The following is a 26506-nucleotide window of genomic DNA, read 5'->3' on the forward strand; positions in this document are numbered from 1 at the left end:
AATGTCATTTCTCTTCTCTGGGAGCCAATTAATTAAATTGTGATAAACAGTTATTTTTACCCCCACCCCCCGTAAAAAAAAATAAAATAAAAAATAAAATACAATGGTGTAGGTTAAACATTGAAGAGTCCTTTTTTCCCATGCTGTTCTTCTTTAAAAGCAGTGCGGTTTTTCAAAGCACTCGTCCAAGCAGAGGTGCTGTATAATGGAGAGCCCCGTAATCCTAACAAGTGAAGTAAGGCAGTTTAATTAGGAAGCAGCTGGTTTGATCAGAGAGCCTGAAGTGCTTGAAGTGGCTCTGATTTCTGTCAGATAGTACCTTGAGACTGGGTCTCCCCCCCTTGTGTTTTAGAAAAAGTGCGTCTCTTTTCTGCTTTGTATCTTTGTATCTGCCATACTGTAGTCTTTTATTTTTAATGGTGTGCTTGCTTCCGCTAAAATGATCTGGCATGACTGCTTTGCTTTCAGAGCACTGAAAGCATTTATTACGAAACCCAATAACGCAAGTATCAATGGAGAATATTAATGTAAGAATATAATTGCATTCTTATGGTCTGCTTGAACGGGGGTATTGCAATAAAATATGTAAGCACTTGATGGAGTGTCTTTTGGGCACTTTGGAGAGAGCGTTCCTTCGTCTCGCCTCCCCTGGGGTGGAATAAACCTGCCCGTCAGCGCAGCGTTTTCCCACTGCCCACTGTGAAAGTGTCCGTCACCATTCATTCTGTGAATTAGGCCAGTTTCTATCTTACTTGCAGATTTTTTAACCATTTGAATGTCTTCAAATTAAATCAGATTTTCAGAAAACATGTTAGTGATAGACATATTGTCTGTAGTAACAGTGATAGTGCTGATAATACTAACAATCATGATTTCATTAACTGACTGTGTGTCATTCAGTACCAGTGATTGTATGTGGCCTTTCCATACCTGTGCTTGGAAGATTACTCAAACGGTGTGAACGAGGTTGCTATTTTAGACGTGTGAACGAGCAGCGCGCACGCACCGCGTTAGCGGCTCTGGTACTCCGGTGCGACGCCCCGAGCGACGTGCGAGAGCGCGTCGGCATGTGACCCCGTCTGAAGCCGGTTTCGAGACCCCCCCGGCTCCTCTCTCACCGCCTCCGTCACCGGCCCTCTCCGGTAAAATCTGGGTTGGCTGCGCCACCCCATGACAGCTGCGCTGCAGCACCTTGAAGCACTCATGCTAGGCCTGTACATCTAGCAGGTATCATTAACTCTTATCTGGAATTAAGATGAATTGAGCTAAAAGCACTTTTACAGTATATGTTCTTTTTTTATAGGCTAGCTGAATTAATATTATAAGTACAAAATGACTGTTAAAATTAGCCAGTGATCAAGCTGCTGAGTCTTTGATTGGGTTAATTAGAACTTTTGTGACACGCTTCCTGTATAATTTTGGCTGGTTTTGCCTGTGAAAGACGGCCCAGGGTGCCATCAAGCAAATGTTTAGCTTACCGTTTAGGCAGACTTACTGCTCCACGCCTCTGACTCAGTGAAGCGCTTCAGCGTGGATGATTAGGCCCTGTGCTACAGTGCTTACTGTCACACTGCGGTAATGGCGCCGCTGCGTTGGAACAGCTCTTCTCTGTGGTGGAGCCCTTATGGTGTGACGTGCGGTGGGGTGTCCATGGATACGTAGGTTGATGGGGTGTGGTTCGTAGACACACAAGACAGCACTGCACTGAGGTTCTGCGGTTTGGAAACTGTTAAAGTTTTTTTTTTTTATTATGCTTTTATTCAGGCTACTTTAGTTTTTTGATCGAACGGGTAGTAGTTGTTCAGACTCACATCAAGGCCCGAGGGTCAAATTTTCTACACTCACCATGAAATTCAAGGCCACAGTGTGGTGGAAGTACAAATTCCACTGCTAATATGTCTGTTATTTTATGCAACATTTCAAATAAACAAAGAGATTGGAAAGCAAAATTTGCTTAATGGGAAATGCTGCAGTTTTGATTGGCTCCCCAAAGCTTAGCCTATCTCTTAAGAACTGCAGTAATAAATTCCGTTCCCTTTCCAGATCCCAGGCCTTACATTCCATTCAGAAGTCTTGGCTGAGCCTGAAGGTCTCACTGAGTGGTGTTCTGTTTACAGGGCTCCCAAACATTATTAGTGGCAGAAAACCTGCTGCACTGTGCTGTTTAACATCCATCCTGCATAATGGCATGAATGCTTGAGCCAGTTTCCACTGATTATTTCCCATTACTGTGCATCTGTGCATAAATATGATTATTAAATAAGAGCTTTCATTTTGTGTAGGACTTCATGTTATTCTAATGGAGGGTTTATGAAGTTAAACACGTTTGGATATCGGTTAGCTGTTGCTATGGGTAGCGGCCATCACATTCTGTTAATTTCAGATACTTTCCTGCCTATTGTTGAACCTTCCCCAATTATTGTCTGTGTTAAGGCAGGGGGGTAGAATTGGTGGAACATTCTGGAACAGGCAGTACAGTCACAGGTTGTAATTGGTAATTGCTTGAGCAGAACACTTCCCTTTTTCTGAGTTATGCAGTCCCTGCTTTCCCCCATAAGCAGCTGTGATTATTCTCACTGCCACGCTGCGAAGCGATTTCTCCTTTTCAACAGGGGGCAGAAGCTGACTACAGAAAGGATCTAGCTGCTGATTTGCTTTCTTTCTTTTCTGCTGTGTGTATGTGTGTGTGTTTGTGTACATGTGCGCGAGCAGTCGTGTGTGTGCGTTGCATGTGTGTGTGTGTTTGTGTGTTGTATGTGTGTGCATGCATATGTCAGTGTTTATGTGTGCATGTGTGTGTGAGTGTTTGTGGAGAGAGAATTTTTTACTGCTTCATAACCAGAACATTGTATTTAAAAAAAAAAGAAAGTCTTTACAGTGAGCAGCATTGGGGGCTCATGATGGAGTGTAGCTGATATTTTTTAAGGCCAGAAGGAGTCAATCCCTGAGCAGCAGAGAGTCACATCAGCATATTGTGTCTCTGGTGGCATCTCCTGTGGCCGGTGGATTGGAGTCCTTTACCATCAAAGTAATATAACTGTATGGATTAAATTCTGTGTACTGGTGGCAGCGCGTGCCATGGGAGATCTTCATGATAGATTGCACAGCATCCATGAGAATAAAGAATATGCAATGTACGTGCCAAGGGCATTCAGAGTTCGTAGCCTGCAGATGAAGATAGTGTTTCTGTTTTTTGCTGGGTATTCTTCCTTGAGTTACAAATATCTTATGTATGATGTATGAAACTGTTTTGTAGTGTTTTGTGTCTCAGAAGTTTTCAATGTTTTTTTTTTTTTTTTGAAGGAATTTATGAAGTCTGAATGAACAGAGATATATTTGCATCTCAATCAGTATTCCTCTTTTGAACAATTGCTTTTAGTGACAGAAACCCCATGGCAGTTCTCCCAGTCCTGGGCCCCAGTGCAAAGCAGTTCTAAAATAAGAATAAGAAGTTCCTTCCTACATCATTAAATACATCGTCTGTACCTAGAAATACAAACACATATGTCCTAGCTGGCTGCACTGGCTGCTGTAGCTACATCTCTAAATGCCGAAGCCTTAGCTCTATTGATTCCTCAAGCGATGTTCCCGAACTAGTGATTTACCTCCTTTCCAGCCTCTGTTCCTTCTCTATTTTTTCTTCTCCTCCTGCTTCCTCTCCTCCTTCGCTTCCTCAGTGTCCTCCACCTCCTGTCTCATCGCTGGCGTATGAACCCTTCGCCCCTGCTCCGTGACCTTCCCCGTGTGTCTGGGAGCTGCAGAAGTAGACTGGCTGTGGCCAGGAAAGGGCTGCAGATGGAGTCCTGCAGAGGAAGCCTGTGGTAATTGTGTTTCAAAAGGCTCTAATCTCATTACCTCTGGACCCTGCGCGGCAGCCCTGGGAGACGTGGAGTACTGCTGTAAGGGGGGGCTATGGGCTCCGTGGTCTGGCAGATGCCTGCGCCATTATTGCATTTGTTTGGCGATATGTGGGGTAAACTCCCCTGGCACGATTAACCCATGGCTGAATAGGACAACAGATTAGATACAGCCCAGGCTACTGCATGGTAAGTAAGTGTGTGTGCTGTTCATGACTAATGCAAGTCGATCACACTTTGCCTTCAGGTAGCAGTGTGTGATAGCATCTGCTCTTTTGTTACTAGTGGTCCGTGTAAGCCTCTGGCTGTATAGATTATTCCCTGAAAAATATAGATTATTGTACCTGAAAGCTATTTTATGTTTGAAAGCATTTGTTCTAAGTTATATTTCATTTGCTGTAATCTTAGCCCCAGACTGTTGGACCTTGGGTATGGCATCCTGGCCGCGACCTTTGAACGCTTTATGTGATTTGTAAGAAAAGCAGCTTGGCTGGTCAAAAATCAGGAGAGCGCTGTGCCCCTCTCAGCACAAAATGGGATTTTGGGGGAGTAAAGCAGGCCAAGCAAATAGGGCTTCATTAAATCTCAAAGATACCTGGGGTCCAGGACTCTGGATGACAGTCTGGTTGCTGTAGGTTTGGTTGTTTTTTTTTCTTATCTCAGAGGTTATTGGCTCGAGTGGAAAGCCCACACAGAACACCTGTAATGGGTATGATGCCTCAGCAGGCCCAGGGCGTCCACAGGACCGGTGTAAATTGAAAGTGAGGATTTCAGTGCATGGGTTCTGTGCCTTTCAGGCTGTCTTGGGCTCTCCTCCTACCCTCGCTTATTGACTGTGGGCAGCCAGGACAGCGTGGCCTGCCCTAGAGAAGACAATGGGGGTGGAGGGGGATGATTGAGCGACCCATTAAAACTGACAGCCGACGTGTCCACTGGAGAAGGGGCGGGTGATGCATGGAGAGAGAAGAGGGAACGGAGTGATGAGTGATTGAGGAGGGGAGAGATGCATGTGCAGATGCATGGCCAGTGGACTCATTACTGAGTGCGGATGGGCAGGAGTGTCCTGCTTTCTGCTCATCATTAGACCTCCTCAGCCTGTTGCAATCAATACTCATCTGTGTGACGGTGAGAAACAGGCTTCTGGTATTTTCCTTCCTCTTTGGCTTGTTGTGTTCAGAAGTTAGCTGTTCAGATGGGGACGGGGACTTTTTCGAAAGGTTGGTTTAGAAACCCTCCTTAAATACAGGCGTCTTAAAGAAATTCAAGAGGGTTTCTTTTCCATTTATTAATTGTAGTTGCCTCTATGCCTATGTCATTTAACGCATCTAGTCTTACTTTCAGTCACTAAAGTGCATTAAATAGTGAGATCATTGATTAGTGTTGTGGTCAGCATTGAACATTGAGTACTGTCTTTGCTGTGATGTGCTGGACCAGACCTTGTTACCCAGGGTACAGCTCCGCTTGTTTTATGACTGTTTATTTTTTTAACATCGGAAATGAGATTATAATGTGAAATCCTGCCAATTTAAACCATCTTGTATTGACAAGGTCATATTTATCCAACTGATAAGCAGTGTTGCATTAGTCAACATCAAATGTGTCAGGGAGAAGGAAATATGTCCATAAATTTAATAAGTGGACGACTTTGCAATTTATCTTTTAAAAGATAGCATATCCAATCCATATGTCATGTGTTTTTATTAAGCATTCACTCATCGAGTTCCTTTCTGCAAATGTGGATGTGGCATAGCTACACCAATCAATAACTGCTAAAGCATTCAGAGTGTCTGTATGCAGGCCTAAAGCATGACTATTGGATACCTGTATAGTACACTCTGATTAGGGAGGAATTCATAGATTGCTTGAGAACTCTATAAACAACATTTGTTTCTGTCCTGCCTTTGCACACTGTGTGGCAGTGCATGTATCTTGCTGTTTGTTTTTGCTTGTTTCACTTAATTGATCAATTAAAGCCGTTGCTTTACACAGTTGATTCACCTCACCTGTTTTCTTTGGTCTGAATCTGTTACTGATATTAAGGCGAGAACAAAAACCAGCAGAGACCCTGAAGCCCGCTGGGCCCAGGAATGAAGGTCGCTGCTCTAGCTATTGGATGCTGTCATGTTTGTTTATGATACCATGTGGGTCTCCCATGACCCAACTCTAGAATGATACACGCTCTAGCTAAAGGTGAGCAAAATGGGAACCATATGAGAAGTGCCATTGGCTACTGTACACCACAGAATAGCATGGCACTTCCACATGGTCCTCAACATGCAATTAAGTAAAGGCAGCTTCACTTCCTGTCTGTCAGTGTGTGCCTCCTGTTGAGTGCAGAGAGCCCTTTGGTGTCCGCGGTGGGATTATGGTGAGATGGATGGCAGGTCGAGCTCAGACCTGGATTGACCTGCATTCAGCAGTACTGTGGCTCTCTCCTCTCTTTGAGAGAGCTGTGAGGTTTTCGTAACCTTTGACATGTTAAACATGCAGGGTGCATGGAGTGGACAATGCAAAAGGTATTCAATACATTCTTTCAGTTGTTCAGTACTGCTGAGTACAACAAGATAGATTTTTAAATGATCCACTGCTTTATTGATGATCCAGTGTAGATTACTTAGTTACTCATCAGTGCACTTTATCTTGAAACAAACCTGTGGTTGTTTAGCACATATTGTCAATAAAGTTAAGAAAGAAATTTGTACGGTAAAGATGTTTTCCATTCTGGCTCAGTTTATTGTACATAGGCCTATAGGTTTTATTGTTCCATGGCAGAAACATTGGCTTACCTGGTTGTAAATCCGACAGCTTTCTTATGCTAAAGACAGCACACTGTTAACAGCATGTACACTGCTTTGAGGTGTAGAACTGTCAATAATATTGGGTGCTGTGCTGATATTGCATTTAATCAAGTGGCAGATAATGGGACATGTCTCTAACTGTCTTGGGAAGCTCAGATGATTTTCATGAGACTGTTCAGAGCAATGGCTCTGCAAAATACCAGCCGACTTAATGTTGCTTTAATAATTAATAATTATAGGCCTGGCTTGTGGTCAAGTGTAGGCTATACGTGTAGATGTTTATGTATACATATGGGTGCATGTTCATAGTGAATGCGATCATTCATTTTTGAAATTAAATGAAATTAGATATTTTAAAAGTAAATAAAATAAGAAAATGGGCCTAATCTTCATTGCCAAAACCTGTTACATTTCTGCAGCTCCGGGGCTTTGGGAAAAACAACCGGCCAAATACAAAGATAAACAACAGAGATGAGAACTAGTATCCTTCACCCAGTTACTTGTATAAAATGGACGCACAATGCTGTTGATTTAAAATAAAAATAAAAAAAAGTCAATAAGATATGATCACTGCTAGATCTCAATAACCTGCTGTATTTTCTTACCAGATAAGTAGCAGATATTGCTCACGTGGCACAAACCAATATAAAACAATTTTGCCATATTCTGTGTATTTTCAATATTTAATGGCCTTCATTCTTCCAATTTCTCTCTGGTCTGGTCTGTTCTGTTCATTCGGCTTGAATAGTTTTTTTTTTTTTTATGTCCGGGGAAATGTAACTTTGTGAGGTTCCTTAAAGCTGGTTCCTGGAAACAGTTAGGCCTATATAATCAGGTTTTGCCTACAGGAAGAGTGGCTTACTGAGCACTCTCCAAAATCTTATGTTGCTGATCATTTTATTTTCCGTGAAGTCTCCAAATAAATAATTTAATCCTCAAGGACAACGCACACTGCCATACATTTCTATCCAGCCGTTTCAGTAAAATGAACCATATAAATCATTTGGGTATTTTGTGGCAAGAACTCTTTCATCCATATCCAAGTGGCTGGTGAGGTGAGATTTCCACCGAAGATTAAACTTTTTGGAGTTTAAGATTCCCACTAATGGTTTTGGATGTTTGTTAAAGTGGGGGGAAAAGTGCAGTCACAATTCTACGGAAAGTGAAATGTTTTTACACTTCACATTGCTATGCTGAATGTTTGCATAAGGAAAGCGTTATCTAGGGTTGTCTGAATACCATTGCTGTAAATGGTAAATGGTAAATGGACTGCATTTATATAGCGCTTTATCCAAGCGCTTACATTGATGCTCTCATTGCCAGAGCAGTTGGTTAGGGTTGGTGTCTTGCTCAAGGACATTGACATGCCAGGCGGTTGAACGCACCTCCGACTGCCAGACAATCTAGCTGATTTAGCTGATAGATCTAGCTGATTTTAGCTGATTTTAAAATAATGCTCATTATACACACCCGATGCAGTGTGCAGACTCACAATGACAAGGGATTGCTTAGCTCTTGAGACTGCCGCAGCAGAATTGTACTGAAATGACATAGCCCTCTGATTATTCATATTTATTCAGTCCAAAAGTCTGGAAGTTTTTTTTTTTGTTTTTGTTTTTTTCAGTTAATGCATGAGGAAAGAGATGCACCTCTAATATAAAGCCCTCACTACAAAGAAGGTCTGCTATGTGATACAGTAGGCACCGTGTGTTCACAGTCGGCAGCTGAGTTACGGAAAGTACACTTAAGGTGAAGTGGGAGAGTATTCACCTTTTCATTGAACTTAAAAGGCAGAGCAGTGTCGTAACCTGCAAAGGCTCACGTCAAATCATTTTACACGAGTCTAATTCAACCTGAAATTCAGCCAGGACTGTACTCCTTCAGAAACTTTTTCAGAGCTGCTCTCCTCCAGCCATGCAAATGATGAATGTGTTCATTCATTCATTCATTCATTCATTCATTCATTCATTCATTCATTCATTCATTCATTCATTCATTCATTCATTCATTCATTCATTCATTCATTCATTCATTCATTCATTCATTCATTCATTCATTCATTCATTCACTCTCTACTCACTCACTCTCTACTCACTCACTCTCTACTCACTCACTCTCTACTCACTCACTCTCTACTCACTCACTCTCTACTCACTCACTCTCTACTCACTCACTCTCTACTCACTCACTCACTCACTCACTCACTCTCTTCGCACTCACTCACATTTTGGCTATAGTAAATGAACCCTGTAAAGCCTGCATTGCTTTCAGGTCTCTTAAGGATTGGCACCACAGTAGTGTCAAGTGTGGCTGATTGCCCCAGGGAATCCACTGGCCACAATCCATTGTTTTACTCGCATATCTTCTGCAGTTGAATCACACGAGCAGAGAAGTGTGATTGAAGAAATATGTGATTGTCTTGCGGTGTCTTAATCTCAGATTCACCCCACTTGTATATTCATACACAGAGGTAAGATCTCTAAAGCACATAGGATAGATCCATCATCTCGTGTGGGTGTGTATAGGCCTACATGTTCGAATCAAACAGTTGTGCAGCCTGGTCCCAAGCTATACTTCAGCTCATCTTTGTAGCATCTTTCTAGTCTGTTTGTAAGTTCTAGCCTTGTTTCAGAAATGATCCAATGTGTCTTTACCCATTTTAATTGAGATCAGGCCACCCTGACTTGATATTGAACCAATGCTTTATTAAATCTGCGCCACAGTTAATTTTGATCTCCATAATTGAATTGGCATCTGACATTGTAATGAAACACATTGCTCATTCAGTGTGCAAGCTAATTATTTCTTCTTTCCTCCTTATGTTCTGTTTTTACTTTCCTCCCAAGAAAGTGCTGAATGATGTGCTTTCTCATGAGCTCCAGGTCATTACTCATTTCAAAATGGCTGCCATTTCTCAATGGGAAATAGGCTTTCTTCAGGCCTGCTGTTTGGAGCCTTTGTATGCATATCTGCTTAGCATATCATTTATCAATATCAATATTTGAATACTGTAGCAGATGGGACTGGAGCTACAGATCCAATCTGAAGAAAAGAAATAAAATGAATCTTACTGCCAAGATTGCAGCTTCACTGAATGTTTTGGACTAGAATCAAAGATTGAATGGTTTTTTATGCTCTTTTATTGCATACTGTTTATTAAAGAAATCTATACTCACAGCCTATCATCTGCATCAAGAAAACACACAAAAAATATAAACAATGTATTCCATTTTCTGACACAACACAATGGTTTAGCCACATAGGGCTTTGAGCCAGCTTTATTAGTTTTTGAGTTATGAAACATTTGCAGCGTATAGCACTGGGTAGTTTCCGTATGCTTAGAAATATTGATGAACCAGGTTTTCATAACACTAGCTACAGTTCGGTCCCTGAGTATTGGAACAGTGACATGATTTGTGTTGTTTTGGCCGAGACATTGGATTTGAAATTCAGCAATGAATATGAGGTTCTGCAGACTGTCAGCTTTAATTTGATGGTATTTACGTCCATATTGAGTGAACCCTGTAGGAAGTGCTCCTCATTTCATACATAGTGACCACAGGCCACCTGTTTAACCTCATATTCACTACTTCATTTCAGATCCAATGTGGAATACCGAGCCAAAACAACAAAAATGGTGTCACTTTCCAAATACTTACGGACTGCACCCTATATGCATTGCCGTGTAAACACCAACATCATTTATCACATGGACTCTTATCTTGATAGTGTAATACCAGTTTACATTTACACAATGCATATCATTTTATGATCTCAAAGCACTTCACGGTGAAGGGGGAAACTCGCCACTATGGCCACTAGTGTGTAGTGCCCATTTTAGTGAGGTACAGCAGTCCTTTTTTCGACAGGAGCCAAGGCGGAGCAGATAGCAATTATTGAGCCAACTGAAGTTGGGAGGCGGGGGTGTTTGCTGACCAAGTTCATTTTTGCTGAAACACCAGAGAACCCGTTCCTCTGTGAAACCATTACCTTTCAGTGTCAGAGCATCTTTCATGAGTGAGGATCTTGGTTTAACAGGCTCATCTGATGGATGCTGTCTCCTACAGCATACTGTCTCCATCCCTGCACTGGGGAATTGGCTTTAATTTGGTTTCAGAGGCATTTCTGCACCGCAGGAGCAGGGGGCCTGGGCTCTTTGGCTGCTGGCACTGCTTACTCCTAAACAATGCATTTGGCATGGGCTTTGATTGACAGCTCGTGGTCACTGGAGGAGCTGTGGTGTGGGCGGGCATTCTTTGGCAGGAAAACAACTTGATTTAAAATCTGCTATCTTGAGTAGGGGCATTTTAACACACAACCAGAAGGGTTTCTGGTTTGTCTGCCGCACAAGACTCAGCCCAGCTATGTGTTCATGGGGCACTGAGGACTGGTACAGGAGGTACATGCTGGAGGGGTTTAGGTGCATAATGCTGTACTAAGCGTCATTTAAGGACCCGTGGAGTTACCTTCTCCAGAGCCCTGCAGTGGGTTATATTTCGTTGAGGAATGGATTTGTGCACATGTGCAGTGTTCTCCACCAGGGCCACAGTCCTGTAGTGGCTGAGAGTGTCTCCATCGCTGCCTGGGCGAATTTTCCGCTCGCTCGCTCTCTCTCTCACTACGTGACACTACCGCTGAGCCGTTGGCATATTTCTGCTCTTTTTTTCGTGTGAAAAGGGATTATTCAGCAAAGTGAGAACAATCAGAGCCCTCCACTCTGGTAGTGGGATGTGAGCGGAATGGCTCAGGAACGCCGTACGGTGGCAGCGCCAGCAGAAAGTGAAGCAGTGGAAGGCACAAATAAGGATGAACGGTCAGGCTGATCACTGCCCAGCAACGCATATTTAATTATTTTTATATTTTATTTTTTGACCCTTCTTGAGCCTGGCCCCAGCGCTGCCCTGGGAACACAACATTTCACAGTTTGTTTTTTTGGTATTTTACATAGCTTGTGCAATAAAACTTTGTGGTTGTCCTCCTTGTAATCTACTGCACTTTTAGTGAACTGACTGAGGATGGTGCGCAACGCCGATACTGTATGCTTTACGGTCTTCTGCTGTATAGTGTGGACGTCATTTCGGCAAGCTTTGTAAGCATCTCAAATTCAATTTCCATTTTGAAATGTGTTGACATTTCGGCAAATTTATTACGTGGTTTGCTGTAGGTTTCATCCGTGGTTTATGTTCATTTCCATCTTCTGCAATTTTGTCTACTAAGCAAAACACAAGAATTATGTTTTTTAATCTGTTGAGAAATGTAATTATTGAGTCTATCAGTGAAATAATTGCAGAGGCCGGACGGTGCTTAGAGAGAGGTGCGGACTGTGGAATGTAAAAACAAATTGCCTGGCTCCTTAAATGAGCTCGTATCCAAACTCGGAACGAACGAGGAATTTTTTAAAGCTCTCAGCTGATACCAAAAACTTTGCCGACGAGCAATTTAATTGAAAATGCTATCTGTGGTCCGCACATTCAACCTGAATAATGTCCTGAAATGACGTGCCACTACTGCTGACCGGGTAGTGTCCGACAGCTGAGACCGAGCGGGGACAAATCTTTCCCCTGTCTTTCTAAATCACCGCGTCTGGACTGGGGAGAGGAGACAAGCGGAGCAGCGCCTGTTAGCTTCACTGAGGGATCATGGGAAAACAGAGGCTCCGTTTCCCCCGCAGTGTCTCTCCATCCTCTGCAGTTTCATTCCGAGGAGATTACAGACCGCACTGAAGCATGAAGGGTTTTGCCAGTCTCTGACTGGAGTGAGCTGCCATCTCTCAGCCATTGATGCCCTTCTGTTCAACCTTCTACGCTGTATTAGAGCATGTCCGTCCGTCTAACTAACAAACCGACAGACTCGCCGTATCGTTCTGTCTGGTTATTCGTTTGACTGACTTGACAGATTGACTGTCTGTCCTCTTCTCGGTCGGCCATTCTGTTTTCATCAAAAAAAGCATCGCCGTTATAGCGCTATTGGTAAAGTCAGCATCAGAAAAGTGCTTGCTGTTTAACATTAAACCTTTAATATTCTGTTTTTCCTCAAGCCTCTAAACCGCTTGTGTGCAAATGCAAATTCAAAACATTCATAAAATCCTCTGCAAGCCTGGTTCATATTTATGCATTCATATTGCTTATGATTTATGATGTTTATTCAGAGTCCCATTATGGCGCTGTTGCATAGCATTGGGTTTTATTTCAGCATGCATTTGTTTGGTAACTCATGCTGATCCCTGTACATAGGGTGAACAATGCAGTAATGAATGTCTGAGTCACGCTATGCTGAAAATAAGAGGTGATCTGCGGCAGGGTACGGCTGTACTGGCTGCCAGCCTCTTAGAGTCCCCCACAGTCTGGATTCTGTGTCTCTGCAGACCCCTGCCGTCGGAGCTGATGGCCTGCAGGGGGCGCTCCAGTCACTCCTCAGGCCAGGTGTCCCCCCCCCCCTTTTGGGCGCACTCGCTGTCTGACGCATCCTGGCCGCCCAGGCTCCATCCGTCACCACGGAGGGAACTGCTTTACAAACATGCCACTTTATTTACTGGGGCGAGCGACAGGGAGTCCAGCACGGGGATAGAGGAAGAGGGAGACAGAGAGGGGGAGGGAGATGGAGAGGAAGAGCGGGAGGTGGAGGGGGAGGAGGAGGCGCAAGGTGTGAAATAAAGCGGTTGTCGTCCGCACGTCGCTCAGAGCCTGAGAAGCACTGCGGCGGATGGCGCGGTTCCTCGCCAGCCTCTCCAGAGACCCCGGGAGCCGCAGTCTGACTGCAGGCTTTATTTGGCTAAAGGCTCCAGTTGGGAAGATATGGATCTGCTGGATGCCTTGCAGGCGATCCTGCATTTAGGAGTGGGTGATATTTTCTCTGCAGGATGCGGTATGAAGGATGCCTGTGAGAGAGCAGTATAGACTACAGCAGTGGTTCTCAACTCGGGCCAGAAAGGGCCGGTGTGGGTAGGCTTTTGTTCCAACCAAGCAGACACGCCTGATTCTACTAATCAAGGTCCTTAGTAAAGACTCCAAAGGTTGATTAGTAGAATCAGGTGTGTAACTGCTTGGTTGGAACAAAAGCCTGCACCCACACCGGCCCTTTCTGGCCCGAGTTGAGAACCACTGGACTACAGGCTGCACACACACAGTCCGCCTCTGTTCTTTGAGCTCCCTGGCTGCTTCTGAAGTAGGGGAGAACATGAAAGCTTTCATTAGCGCTGATAGAATCACAAGGCTTCCCCTCTTCTGTGTCTTCGCCAGGTTTCTGTCTGTTACTAGATACATTTTGGTTTTGATTTGTGGAGCACGCAGAGTCTTTACATACAGTAATATCGCCCCCTGGAGTCTGCAGAAAGTTGAACCTGTGCCTCCTCATGTGTTTTTCACAGAGTAGTGCTGGCCAATTCCTGCGCATCCACCATCCTGTTGATTTTCACTCTATCCCTAGCTAAGCGCACCTCATTCAACAGCTAGCAGCCCCATTCAGCTGCTAATTAGTAAAATCAGTTGTGCCAAATTAGAGGTGAAACGAACAACCTCCAGATGGCAGGTCTTGGGCGGCCCTGCCACAGAGAGTCAGTACGGCCCTGACACCAGGCAGGCAGACGGCACCCGGTCCCCGCCAAACCAGTTTAAGCCCCGTTAGCCAGACAGAGGGCCAGAGAGACGAGGCCTTCCTCCGACCGGTCCGGCCAACCGCCACGTGGGCCAGCGCGGCGTAGCGGTCCCGATAGGCCGCTACCGGAGCCAGAGAGCCATTTACGGCTGTCCTCTGTCTGCCGACGGCCGCAGAAGGATGTCGAGAGCTCATCAAGCGAGGCCTCTGTGTGCATCTGCGTTCGAGCGAGCAGCCAACGCGGCGCCCTGACGGATTCATCTGCAGCTTCGGCTGCACTGCCCACAATCCCGCGCCATTGGGCCTGTCCTCCATTTGGTCAACCGTTTTTTGACCAATGAAATTTCTTCTTTTAATCGATGCATGACTTTTGTGGAAAAAGTGAATGGTAACGGTTGCTATTTCCATTATATGCTTTATCTGTTAGTAATTCATACAGGATCCAAATCTGCAAAGCACTGTAAATTAATGCAATAATTGAACTGCAATTTTCAAAAAAATGACTAAAAGCTGTGTCTTAATAGGCCACATTTAAGTAAGAATTAGTTCGTATTATCACACATAATACACAAATATTAGCTTTGATAGATTTGTATTCCATCACACTGCTGTATTACCTTGAGCAATTTACTTGTTTATTAATTATCCGTTTGCATATTTCTACCTGTGATCACAGTTTACCGGGAAATTCGCGTTTTTATTAGTCACACTGACAATTTTGTTATGAAGCTCTTCAGTAAACATTTCATGTCGGGCGTATGAATAATTCACTGAAGTTTTAAGGAAGCTAATGAGACGACGTGCGCTCCATTTAAAGCAGCACGCAGACGATCGTTAACGGGCGTTCAACGCATGTTTTATTCATGGCCGCCTCCTCGGGCTGTTTCTCCGGCGCTCGATGACCTCAGCAACCGCAGCCGCTCCCGGTGAGCCGCTGAGGGGGACCCCGCGAAGGACCGCTCGGGTTCTGACACCGCGCCGTGCGCGCGTGCGTGCAGAGTTTAAATAAAGCTTTCCCTCTCTCCGGCCGTCACCCCGGCGACACCTGTACCCGGCTCCCGTTTCTACGGGGACGGTTGCTCTCTGCCGGCGACGGCGGGCTCCGGTTCGGGCTGCGTTTTAGCCGGGGTTATTTACGCGCGCCGCGGTCTCTGCGGCGCGGGGCGATTTGCACGCGGAGCTGGCCGGGCGTCTCCCGGAACGTAACCTTTAGGAAAGAGGCGGTAAATCGGCGCGGCTGAGAGGCGTCAGCGCCTGCGGTTCTGCCCCCGCCGTCTCGCGGCTGCGTCCGTAAGCTAGCGTCAGCTCCTCGCTTCCCGACAGCGCGCTGCTGCTGATGTCACAGACCGACCGTTTACAGTAAATGAACAGCAAGCACCCCCCCCACACACCACCCTCCCACCCCCACGCACCTCACCCTCATCCCGCCTCCTGTATTAATCCTGCCGCGCTCCTCTCTATAAATGTTTAGCGGGTTTGATTCAATGCTGGGTGACAGGATCTCATTTGTTTCCAGTCTCCACCCACGGTCCGTTTGCCCCCTGGACTGCGAGGCGTGTCCTTAGCCGGACGTATTGACGTGATTGGTCAGAGCTTTCCCCCCGGTGGGCAGGGCGGGGGGCGTCTGCCTCTCCATTGGCACCAGGCCTGGCAAACGCCCCTCTAAGGATGAAGCGCGGCTAATCGCTGTAGAATAGCGTGGCCCTGCTCCCGCTCAAACTCAGCCGGCATCCTTTCTCTCAGGTCTGACTGGCTTCAGGCAGGACGGCCGTCATTAGCTGCGCCTCAGACGCAAGCCCCCAGACGTGTCGGATTCCGTCCAGTGCGGTCTCGCAGGTTCCTGCTAATGGTAAATCGCACGCTAGCTCAGCGGCGTTCTCTTTCAGCATCAGAGGCTTTGGCTGCTCATTGTACAACTGCAGTGATAAGGCTGTTTCTGTAGCTGCTGGCTGTATTGGTGCTGAAGAGCTGCCAAGCAGGATCTGTGAAACCACGCTGTTTTAAGCCTTACATTTTATGTATTTAGCAGAATGTTTTGCTTTGCCGGGGCTCAGTGTTTTGCATACGAAATTCTGCTTACCTCCCTACTATTAGAGTCAAATCAGTGCCTGCAAGGGGAAATAATTCAGCTTGGAGAGGTTTTTATTTTTTTATTTTAAGTTTTGCAGCTGTTTGCCTTACAAGATCTCTCTTTTCCCCTCTGCTTGAATAGTACAAAGGGAAATTCTCCATGAACGTTGAGAGAGAGGCTGTTTTTTTTGTCCCTGTTGTGCAGCTCCTGGCTGTTGGAAGGACCGCGGTGGGCAACCCATGCAGGCAGTGCTATCGCCGCATCGAGTCCTTGCCTGCCAGTCACACAGTGGGCTCGAGTTCAGTCTGCTTCTCTGAGGGACTTCACTTCCTACTGTATTCCTACTGCAAAGTGCTGGCTGTGAAAGGAGTCATGCAGGATATCTGTTCTTCTCCATGCATAATATCTACATGTTCCGTTCAAGCATTTAATGGGACGTGAGTTTGAGTGTCTGTCCTGTTAAGTGTACCATTAGAGCTAACGAGCCGCGTTGGGTCTCTGATTAACGCTTGCCGAGGCCCCCCCGGCACAGGAAAGCCGGGCGTCCGGAGGCGAAGGTTAAACGCCTTGTCACAGGCTTGGCGCCATATTGTCGCAGTCTTTTCGCTTGACCTTAGCGGCGCGTACCACAGCAGCTGCAAATCATACGAAAGGGGCGAAGGCTACAAATCACTCCCTCCTCCTGCCTGCGCCTCTCGTGCGGTCCCCCCCCCCCACGGGGACGGATGAGCGGCCCCGGCCCTGAGCGCGTGTCTCGGGTCCTGTGTGTGCCGGTGCGGTGCTGTGCCGGGCTACACCTTTCCTCTGCTCCTAGCTTAGCGTAATGCATTGCCTTTCAGCGCTGTTTACCAAAGGGAACTGCCTTTCCCATGGCGGTTATACATGCTATAAAATAACCTCTTTTAATTTCGTATGAAAAATGCCCTTGCTGAAACTTTTTTTTATTTTTATAAAGCATTATTTACAGTTTTAGCAATACCCCAGAGCATTGCTTGGCGTCGTATTGAGCAGTGAGGAATCGGCGTGTGTGTGTGTGTGTGTGTGTGTGTTCTGTCCATGCGTGTCTCGGCTGGTGAAATGTGTGCATATGAAGGTCATTGCAGTGCAGGTTTCTGGGCGTGCTAGAAGAAGAGATTTTAATATCATGGAGATGGATTTAGACCACCTGCCGGACGCAGACAGAATCGCATTAGACACCCCTTTTGGGTTCCTCTGGATTTATGGCCGTTCTGAAAAGCCTGGGATTTGAGAGACGCTCCTGCGGTGAGGCCCTGCCTCGCTCTCTGCAGTCTCCTGCTCCCTCACCTGCACAACCGTTAGCATTAGCCATTCATTTCTTCCTTTTTTTCAGCTGCGACACTCAAATGATAACGCTAAGTGGCTCTTGGCGTACAATGCTGCCATTTCTTTAATGAGCCGCTATATGATTGCGCCTAATTTAAGCACCAGAACCTTCGCTTAGTGTCCATTTTAATGGCTTTCCGTGATTTTGCCATTTGATGCTGATGTGGGCAATTGAGTCCCCTCCTATCAGATTTGGAGCCCCCCACCCACCCCTCCACCCCTCCACCCCCCAAGCTCGAGCCTTTCTGTTCTTCCCTGTGTGCTGTGCGTCGTGTCCGTGAGGGTCGGGACTAATGAGAGTGCTGTAACCATTAACCAGCGCAGAGTAAATCTGGCTCCCCTGCGGGGGAGCGGCATGGATTATTCATCAGGGGGGACCCTGCTGCAGCCCGGATCACACAGAGCACCCAAACACCCTCAGCCTTCCACAGACGGCCACCTCCAACAGGCCTCCAGCCAGCGTCCCGCTGGAGCTGAGCCCGATTAGAGCGGCTTTACCGCCGGGGGGTCCTGAACCGTGCGGAGGAGCCATTCTAGCCTTCTGATTGCTCGGTTTTTTTTTTGTTTTTGTTATTGCCGAATCAGGATTCCCAGAGATCGGCGTCCTGTGGGCTCTGTGCGGGGATGTGAGAGAGCGCCGTGACATTTGCATATTCTTCAGTGTGTTGTTTCTCCTCTTTCGTCGAGAGAATGGAAAAATAAATACACGCTCGGCCTGTTAATTAAAGGTTGTCCCGTACTTATCATCCCGGTTTAATTGGCATGACTACCTTTGGGTGGCCTAAATATCATCCCAGAGAGCACTTTTAATTGGCCTGAGAGAAACTGACAGCCATTGGGTGGTCATATAAAATCTGTTAAATATAAAGTCAGAGCATGTTTAATTGGTATTGCTGTGCCTGACTACCTGAGAGTAACCCTTAGACACGGTGTCCCAAAGCTTGTGTTTAATTTGCCAAGCTGTACCTGGCCCCAGTGAAGGCTTCCACCCGCCTGTTCTTCCACCAGCTCTACACTGGAGCCCCCTGACAGGCACAAGCCAACCGTTTAATCACCTTCTGTAGTGAAACTGTCCCTGGCCCCTGCCAATACAATTGCGTTGGTGTGTGCGTGCGTGCGTGCGTGCGTGCGTGCATGCGTGCGTGTACACATGTACCTACAAGTCTTACATGTACCACATGTTTGTGCATGTGCTTGCGTGTGTGTGTCTGTATTTGTGTGTGTGTGTGTTTTTGCTTGCGCATAAGATGTGTGTACCTACATGCCCCCTGTTTGTGTATGCAAGTGTGTGAGTATAAAGATCAGCCTGCATCTGCAGTCCCTGCAATGCTGTGTTCTGATTGGACTGCTCGTGTCAGGCCCGGTTCTGTGGTTCCCCTCGCTCTGCGCTGAGTGGCACAGTGTAAGCAGAACTCCACAGCGCAGTACCACAGCGCGGCCTCTTCTCCAGCCTGTGTCAGAGACCCCACGCCAGGGCTGTGAACAGTTTCATCACCGCGTTGCCCCACGCAAGACCGCGGTCCGCCCCGACACCCACGAATCTAACCCGCTCGTTTACGGACGGCCCCCCTCCACCCGTTTCCCCCCTCCTCGCTGTTTGTTCAGTTCTGAGACCGCACGCTCCGCACCTCCTCGGGGAATCAGGCCCCTCCGACGGCTGACCTTCAGCTTCCCCCGGGCGTCCGAAAAGCAATCCTCGCCGTCATCGCGGGCGTAATGATTCAGTCCCCCCCGTTAGCAGGGAGCTCTGAAGTGTTAATGGGGGAACGGGCGGAGGAGCGCTCTCCAGATTAATCAGCGAGCTCCTGGTAATTGGGGAGGGCGATCTGAATTTTCCCGCTGACATTATCCAGCGCGTCGTTAAGCAAAGTCAATTGCATTAGGAAGCGCAGTCATAATAGTCCGTCACTGAGTATTTTACATGGCAGCTGGGTGCTGTGGCGTTGGGCGCCAGGGCAACAGGGCGGCGTGCTCTTCCGCAGACGACCAGGGGGCTAGGAAAGTGGGCGCTGGCAGCTGATGCGGGCGCGCGACGCGAAGGGTGCGGAGGCTCGCGGAGCGACCGGCTCGCTGATTAAAACAGCAGCCTCGGCTTTAATGCAGGAGATCATGTCCGCCGCCGCCGCCGACCGCCGGCCCAGCTTTATCATCCCCGTTTAAATTTCTCACTCTGCCACAGCGTCTCAAATTATCCTGCATCACTGTAAGCCTGTTCAGTTTCAGTCTCTCAATCTCGGCGCTCACGCTCTCCCTCCCTCTCCTTCTCTCTCCCTCCCTCCCTCTCTCTTTCACTCCCTCTCTTACTCCCCCCTCCATCTCTCTCCCCCTCCCTCCCTCTCTGCTTCACCCCCCGTCTCTCCCTCCCTCCCTCCCCTCTCTCTCGCTCGCTCGCAGTGAGATGAAACAGGAGCTGGATGAGGAAGGCAGCCGATGCTCGATCCTCTCCAAGCAGAACAAGTTTAACGAGCACTGCTGCATCCGCTGCTGCTCCCCCTTCACCTTCCTGCTCAACCCCAAGCGCCAGTGCCTGGACTGCCAGTTCTACGTCTGCAAGGGCTGCCGGATCTACTGCAAGAAGGACAAAGCGTGGCTGTGCTCTGCCTGTGAGAAGAGCAGGTTAGTGAGTGAGCTAGCACCCCGCAAGCACACACGCTACACACGCTCGCACACACGGGCACGCACCCACACGCATACTCACGCAATCACGCACCCACACCCACACACACACACTCGCACGTGCCCACATTCACACACGCATACTCACGCACACGCACATGCACACGTACACACACACACACACACACACACACCTGCACCCCCACACATACACACACACACACATACACAGACACTCCACAGACATATTTCTGGAGTCTGGAGTTGAAGAAAGCCTTGTTTGTGGAACTGCAGTATATGGGGGGTTTAGCCTGCTTCATGCAGTGCAAGGTGGGGGTAGAAAACGAATGGTGGAGTGAATGTGGTGTGAGTGTGTATGCGTATGTACATGCTTGTGTGTGTATGTCTGTGTGTGATGTGTGTGCGTGTGTGTGCGCGCGTGCGTGTCTGTGTGTGCACTAGTGTGCACGCTCGTGTCTGTGTGTGTGTGTGTGTGTGTGTGTGTGTGTGTGTATGTTTGTGTGTCCGTGTGTGTCCATCCTTACCTGCAAGTCACATTTAGAGCTGGCTCCCTGGCTTGAGCGGCTGAGGTGTGGCAGGCAGCAGGTCGGGGTGCTGGTGGGAATGTGAAATGAACAGGCAGGTGTGCGGGGGGACTGAGCGCAGCAGTGCAGGGTAGACCTGCTGTGTCCCCGTGGCCCCTCCTCTTCCCTGTGATTGATTTCTCTCGTTTCCTGCCTGCTATTCAGTCCGAGCCGCAGCCCCGCTCCCGCTCCCGCTCCCGCTCCCGCGCCCGCTCCTGCGAGAGGCGCGACCCTGGCATCGATCCGCTCGGGGGGAGGCGCTCCCCTCAGAACTCACCCTGACGTTCCCCGAAGCCCCCCGGGACACCAAACGATATCGATGAACGAAGGGAGCTTTGAACTCACAGATTCCTCAGCTCGACTACAGATTTATTGGAAACTGAATTTCTGTCTTTGGCTCTGATACACCCTAAACCAGGGCTGTCCAGTCTCATTCAAATTGGGCCGTTGTGGGTGCAGGTTTTTGTTCTAACACAGAACTAAGACGCCTGATTCTACTTATCAAGGTCTTGATTGAAGACTATGACTAGCTAATTAGTTGAATCAGGTGTCGTTGGTGCTGGGCCAAGACAAAAACCTGCACCCACACTGGCCCTTTTAAGATAATATTGGACATCCCTGCCCTAAACTGTGTGCTCAATTGCTCATCTTATTGCTCGTTCCAGTTAATACTGCATGGCAATGCAAATGAAATGGGAAAGCTATATGCTAAAAGGCTGAGTAGAGATAAGAGGATTAGTACAGAAATAAACAGGGTTTCACTGAAAATGTATATAGCCCAAGGCAACATGAAATTATATTGCTCATAATATTGAATTCTGTTTATGTCATGTGTTACGTGGGTTTGGTCATCGGATTACCTGCTTCCTCTCATTGCCTCTATAACTAGTGAGTAATGCTCCAGTGTTTAAATAACTCCTGTTGTGTGTTGAAACAGGTGCTGCTGTGTGGCTTAATTCTTAGACCTCAGGATTTCAGGCAGTGTGTGCCACGCTAAACAGATTATACTAGTTTTTACTAGTTGAAAAATGGTCCCATTAGGATGCATCTAGAAAACATATGCTGCATATTTCTCTTATTTTTTCACATTCTATGGCCACATTTGATGCTACAGTATAAATGACAAAGTACTGTACTTGTGTGTTTTTTCCTATATGCACACTTGATGATTGCATACACACAGGTCCATTGTCAATGGGACCATATTGGCATATGAACGAGTAGTTTTTCCAGCATCAGCTGCTTTGTGCCATCTTGTACGTGTAGCCATGGTGACTCTTGGCACATTCAAACGTAGCTGCCTTCTGATAAGCCTGTATCACAACTGATGTATGTCTCCTGATTAGGCAATGCCACTCATCCTTGCAATGCAGAAAACACCAACAGGGAAAGATGTGATTATGCACAGCTCAGTACTGGTTGTGCCCTTTCTGCAGGATCAATGTGCAGATACTGGCTCACATTCCATAGCTCCCCTGGGAGGCGGGGCCAGGAGGAGGGGGAGGAGTAGGGGGCGGGGCGGTTAAGGCTGTTGGGAGGGTGGGGAGAGATCTCTTTTCCTCAGGGAGAGGTCAGTCCAGAGGGGACTTTGTTATTGCATTTTGCCTGCTACTGTGCCTGCAGTATGCTATTGTGCACCTGGGGTGTGTGCGTGTTATTTGATTTATGCTGCTTTTGGGTGTGGGTGTTTGCCTGGATCTCTTTTATGGGGTTGTGTTGAACGCCTTGTTTGCATTCATTATTAATTTGCTTTGGAGGGAGCTTTTCCAGTTTGTGCATTAGCCATGGTGCACAGCTGCAGTGACCAGGGGCAGGCTGGATTATGCTCAGCTCCGGGGATTGCAGAAGCAGCCTCCCTCTCCAGATATGAGCCCATGACCTTGTGGTTGCATTCCTGCATATAGCCTACCTCTAGCCTAGCCAGTGCTCAGCAGTATGATTAACATACAGGATAGGGGGGGGGAGTATCACTGTGGGTGTCAGTGTGAATGTTGCTGTTGTGAGTGTCAGTGTGAGTGGTGCTGTTGTGAGTATCAGTGTGAGTGTTGCTGTTGTGAGTGTCAGTGTGAGTGGTGCTGTTGTGAGTGTCAGTGTGAGTGGTGCTGTTGTGAGTTTCAGTGTGACGGTTGCTGTTGTGAGTGGCAGTGTGAATGCTGCTGTTATGAGTATCGGTGTGAGTGGTGCTGTTGTGAGTATCAGTGTGAGTGTTGCTGTTGTGAGTATCAGTGTGAGTGGTGCTGTTGTGAGTATCAGTGTGAGTGGTGCTGTTGTGAGTATCAGTGTGAGTGGTGCTGTTGTGAGTATCAGTGTGAGCGGTGCTGTTGTGAGTATCAGTGTGAGCGATGCTGTTGTGAGTGTCAGTGTGAGCGATGCTGTTGTGAGTGTCAGTGTGAGTGGTGCTGTTGTGAGTATCAGTGTGAGCGATGCTGTTGTGAGTGTCAGTGTGAGCGATGCTGTTGTGAGTGTCAGTGTGAATGCTGCTGTTGTGAGTATCAGTGTGAGTGGTGCTGTTGTGAGTATCAGTGTGGGTGGTGCTGTTGTGAGTGTCAGTGTGAGCGATGCTGTTGTGAGTGTCAGTGTGAGCGATGCTGTTGGAGTTCAGTGAGTGAGGAACGTGCCTCTGAAAGAGCAGCCGTGACTTTGGGGTTTGTTTAGACGTCTTCCACGGGAGCATGCGGTTCGGGTGAGGGAGCGTGCTTCCTGGACGGGCTGGCGCAGAGGAGAGCCCTTAGGGCAGATGCCCAATGATGGATGCTACCTTCTCTTTTATCCATTTTTTTTTCTTTCTGGGCCACATGGAGGCGCTCTGTCAGCGCCACACACCCATCCGAGAAATTGAGTCGCCATTCCAGGCGTGGCCTTGCCCCGCACGCGTCAGTACTGCGCTTACACACGGAGCCACGCACGTGCGCCTGCTCCCTCCGCTCTCAGTAATGAAGCCTGACTAAATGAGCACATTTCAGCCAGTTTATTTGCTAATTATATATTTAGTACTGTCTAGTTTGTGAGATCCCTAATCTCCTTTCGAAAAATTAAAACCGTCACTTTTTACAAGCGTAGTTACCATTGATTTTTGTGGATTTCACAGATCATTCACCCATTGGGATAATATAAACCCTGGATTTTCAGTCATGTTTGTAATGTATTACTCATATTTCCTAAATTGGAAATGGAATAATGGCAAGTTGATTGTTTTAGGTGACCTTTATTCATTTCAAATTAAACTGTTTTTTATTGATACATCTAAAGTATTGAATTTGAATTTCCACACATTCATTTGGGAATGGCAGAAAGGGAAAGCAAGTATAATTTGTCTTTAATGACATTTTGATGTAATATCAGCAGACAGCCTAATTGTCAATGAATTGCTTTATTGAAGCAGTGAAGCCTGCAGTGTTATCTGATGAGCTATTATAAGCGTGTAGTTGCAGATAAGATCAAAATGAATTTTTCCCTGAATTGGCTTGGAGTAAGCAAAGACAGCAAGCTGCCCATCCATATTAATTTAAACACAGCCATATTTTAGTTTTTTCTTTAATTGCGTGTTTTTTATTTAAATGTGTCAATTAGCCATGGCCCTTCTGGTTTGTCTAAGTGATGTATCATTTCTTTATGGTTCAATGTGATGGTTATGATTACGGTTAAATATTTTGGTTTAAGTGTAAGACTTCGAGAGCTGAGGCAAAATGGCGTCTAACGAGCTTATAGCCCAAGTCCATGTCTGTTCCAGTCTTCTTTTATTAAAACTTCTCCCTCTTCTGAATGTGGCCTGGCGTGCCAATGGCAGGCTCCCTATATTCAATGCTGCAGGGCCCATCCCACAAGACAAAATAAAACCAGTGCCCTTTTAAATGTGATTGACTGCCAGTCCCTTGTGAACATTAAAGCTATGGTCCATGAGCAGTTTTACCTGGACTGGCAGAGTCTGTGTTCTGGCTCATAGAGGCAGTGACGTGATCGGAGAGCTTTCAGCTCAGGATAACTGACCACCGTGTTGACTGTGAACTTCCAAGCTGAACGGGGAAATGTTTTGTCAGTTGAACGATCATGCTCAGTTTGTAACATTTGAGTCATGAGGGTCATTGAAATGGTTATAATAATATAAAATTTGGAAATGAAGAGTACCATCTTGTTCATTACTAGCACTATGTATCCAGTTGACATTGTGTGACATTATCTGTGGTGGATCAGGAGTACTCCCATATTCTCATGTATGGCACCAAAAAATAAATAAAACGGCAACAAATAAAACAGCCACCACTGCTTATCTGCAGCAGGCAAGAGGTTGATTTTTCTGCTTCCTTTTTAAGCCACAGCTTAATCTCTGAATGAAAATTTTCTGTTATTCTATTCTGTTCAATTGAAGCCCCTTAGAAAATACAAAACAAAAATAATAATAAAAGGAAGTTGATTGGCTACTAAGGAGGAGATGACAGAGAGAAAAACCCCTCCTTTCCTCCCACGGTTTGGCCTGTGCTCAGCCCGGCCTCTGTCTCACCTGGGCAGCCCATGTACCCTACCCAACCCAGCCCAGGCTAGCCCAGCCCAACCCAACTCAATCCAACCCAGTTTAGGTCAGGTCTGCCTTTGTCTCACCTGTTTATCTGGGCAGCCCATGTACCCAAGCCAACCCAACCCAGCCTAACCAAACTCAATCCAACCCAACTTAGGTCAAGTCTGCCTTTGTCTCACCTGTTTATCCGGGCAGCCCATGTGCCCAAACCAACTCAGGTCAGGTCTTCTGCGGACTCTCTTACCCAAACATGTGGCTTTCTGCCATTCCAAGAGACACAGCTGAGGTGCCTTATCTCCCAGTGTGTGTCTTCTCTCTACAAAGCAACAGGTGAGCAGCAGTCATGCGTCATGGTCATGAACCTCGCAGTTATTTGGCAAGCATTTTGGTACGTCATGCTCATCTGCATCGCGTTTCTTGACTAGTATCCATGGGACGGCACTGCGAATCAGGAAACTGTGAAGGCCTCTCCCCCTCCTGGCTCAGCTCCCGATCGGAGGTGCTTTGTGGAAGGGGCTGCTGTGTGCCCAGTCTTCTTGTGCGTGCTCATGCATCCCATGATCGTAAAGCCCTTAATCGCTTCCCTATTCAAATGGCCCCCTCTCAGAGTTAAATCCCTCCTGTCTGTGAGTGGGGGTTTGGCTATGAGGGTGAAAGGCTGGAGCTGCTCTCATTGAAAAGTGTGACACTTGAAGACGTGTTTACAGTGGTCTGTGTAAGCAAACAGGGATTTCCAGGGGATGAATTCAGAATTAATACAGAATACAGAATCTCCATTAATTGCAAGGGTCTCTGCAGAGATGATCTGTGAAATCTGCCTTTTCAGATTTTATACCTTAAGTAGCCTTTTTTTCCTGCTCTCTTTTTTAAATGTTAATCAAATGGCAGTAAAGTAACGCTTTGTCTCCCCTTACTTCTCCTCTGGAGCTGATGTAGGCTGTGTCCGTAGGCTGTGTCCGTGGGCTGTTTTAATGGAGTAAGGTCTTTGGAAGGCCTTGTTCTGATGCCAGGCGCATTCAGCATTAGAGCCTTGTCATGTGGCTTAATTGTGTCTGAATGGGTCGGCTGGCACTCAGAGGCACGAGGCCGAGACCTTATCTGATGGGGTGCGGCTGTGCACTGCCAGCCCA

General features: G+C 46.9%; 1 protein-coding gene across 3 annotated transcripts in view; it reads left to right on the forward strand.

The window, feature by feature from the left end:
* The window catches only part of myripb (myosin VIIA and Rab interacting protein b), a 116570-nt gene that overhangs the window by 38876 nt on the left and 51188 nt on the right, over positions 1 to 26506 (forward strand). For all 3 annotated transcript variants that reach the window (XM_064332829.1, XM_064332828.1, XM_064332830.1), the window contains exon 3: positions 20058 to 20279. In XM_064332829.1, the coding sequence (XP_064188899.1) occupies positions 20058 to 20279 (222 nt within the window). The remainder of the gene's footprint in view (positions 1 to 20057; positions 20280 to 26506) is intronic.

This window comes from Anguilla rostrata, chromosome 4, assembly GCF_018555375.3.
Source record: "Anguilla rostrata isolate EN2019 chromosome 4, ASM1855537v3, whole genome shotgun sequence".
Taxonomy (NCBI): domain Eukaryota; kingdom Metazoa; phylum Chordata; class Actinopteri; order Anguilliformes; family Anguillidae; genus Anguilla; species Anguilla rostrata.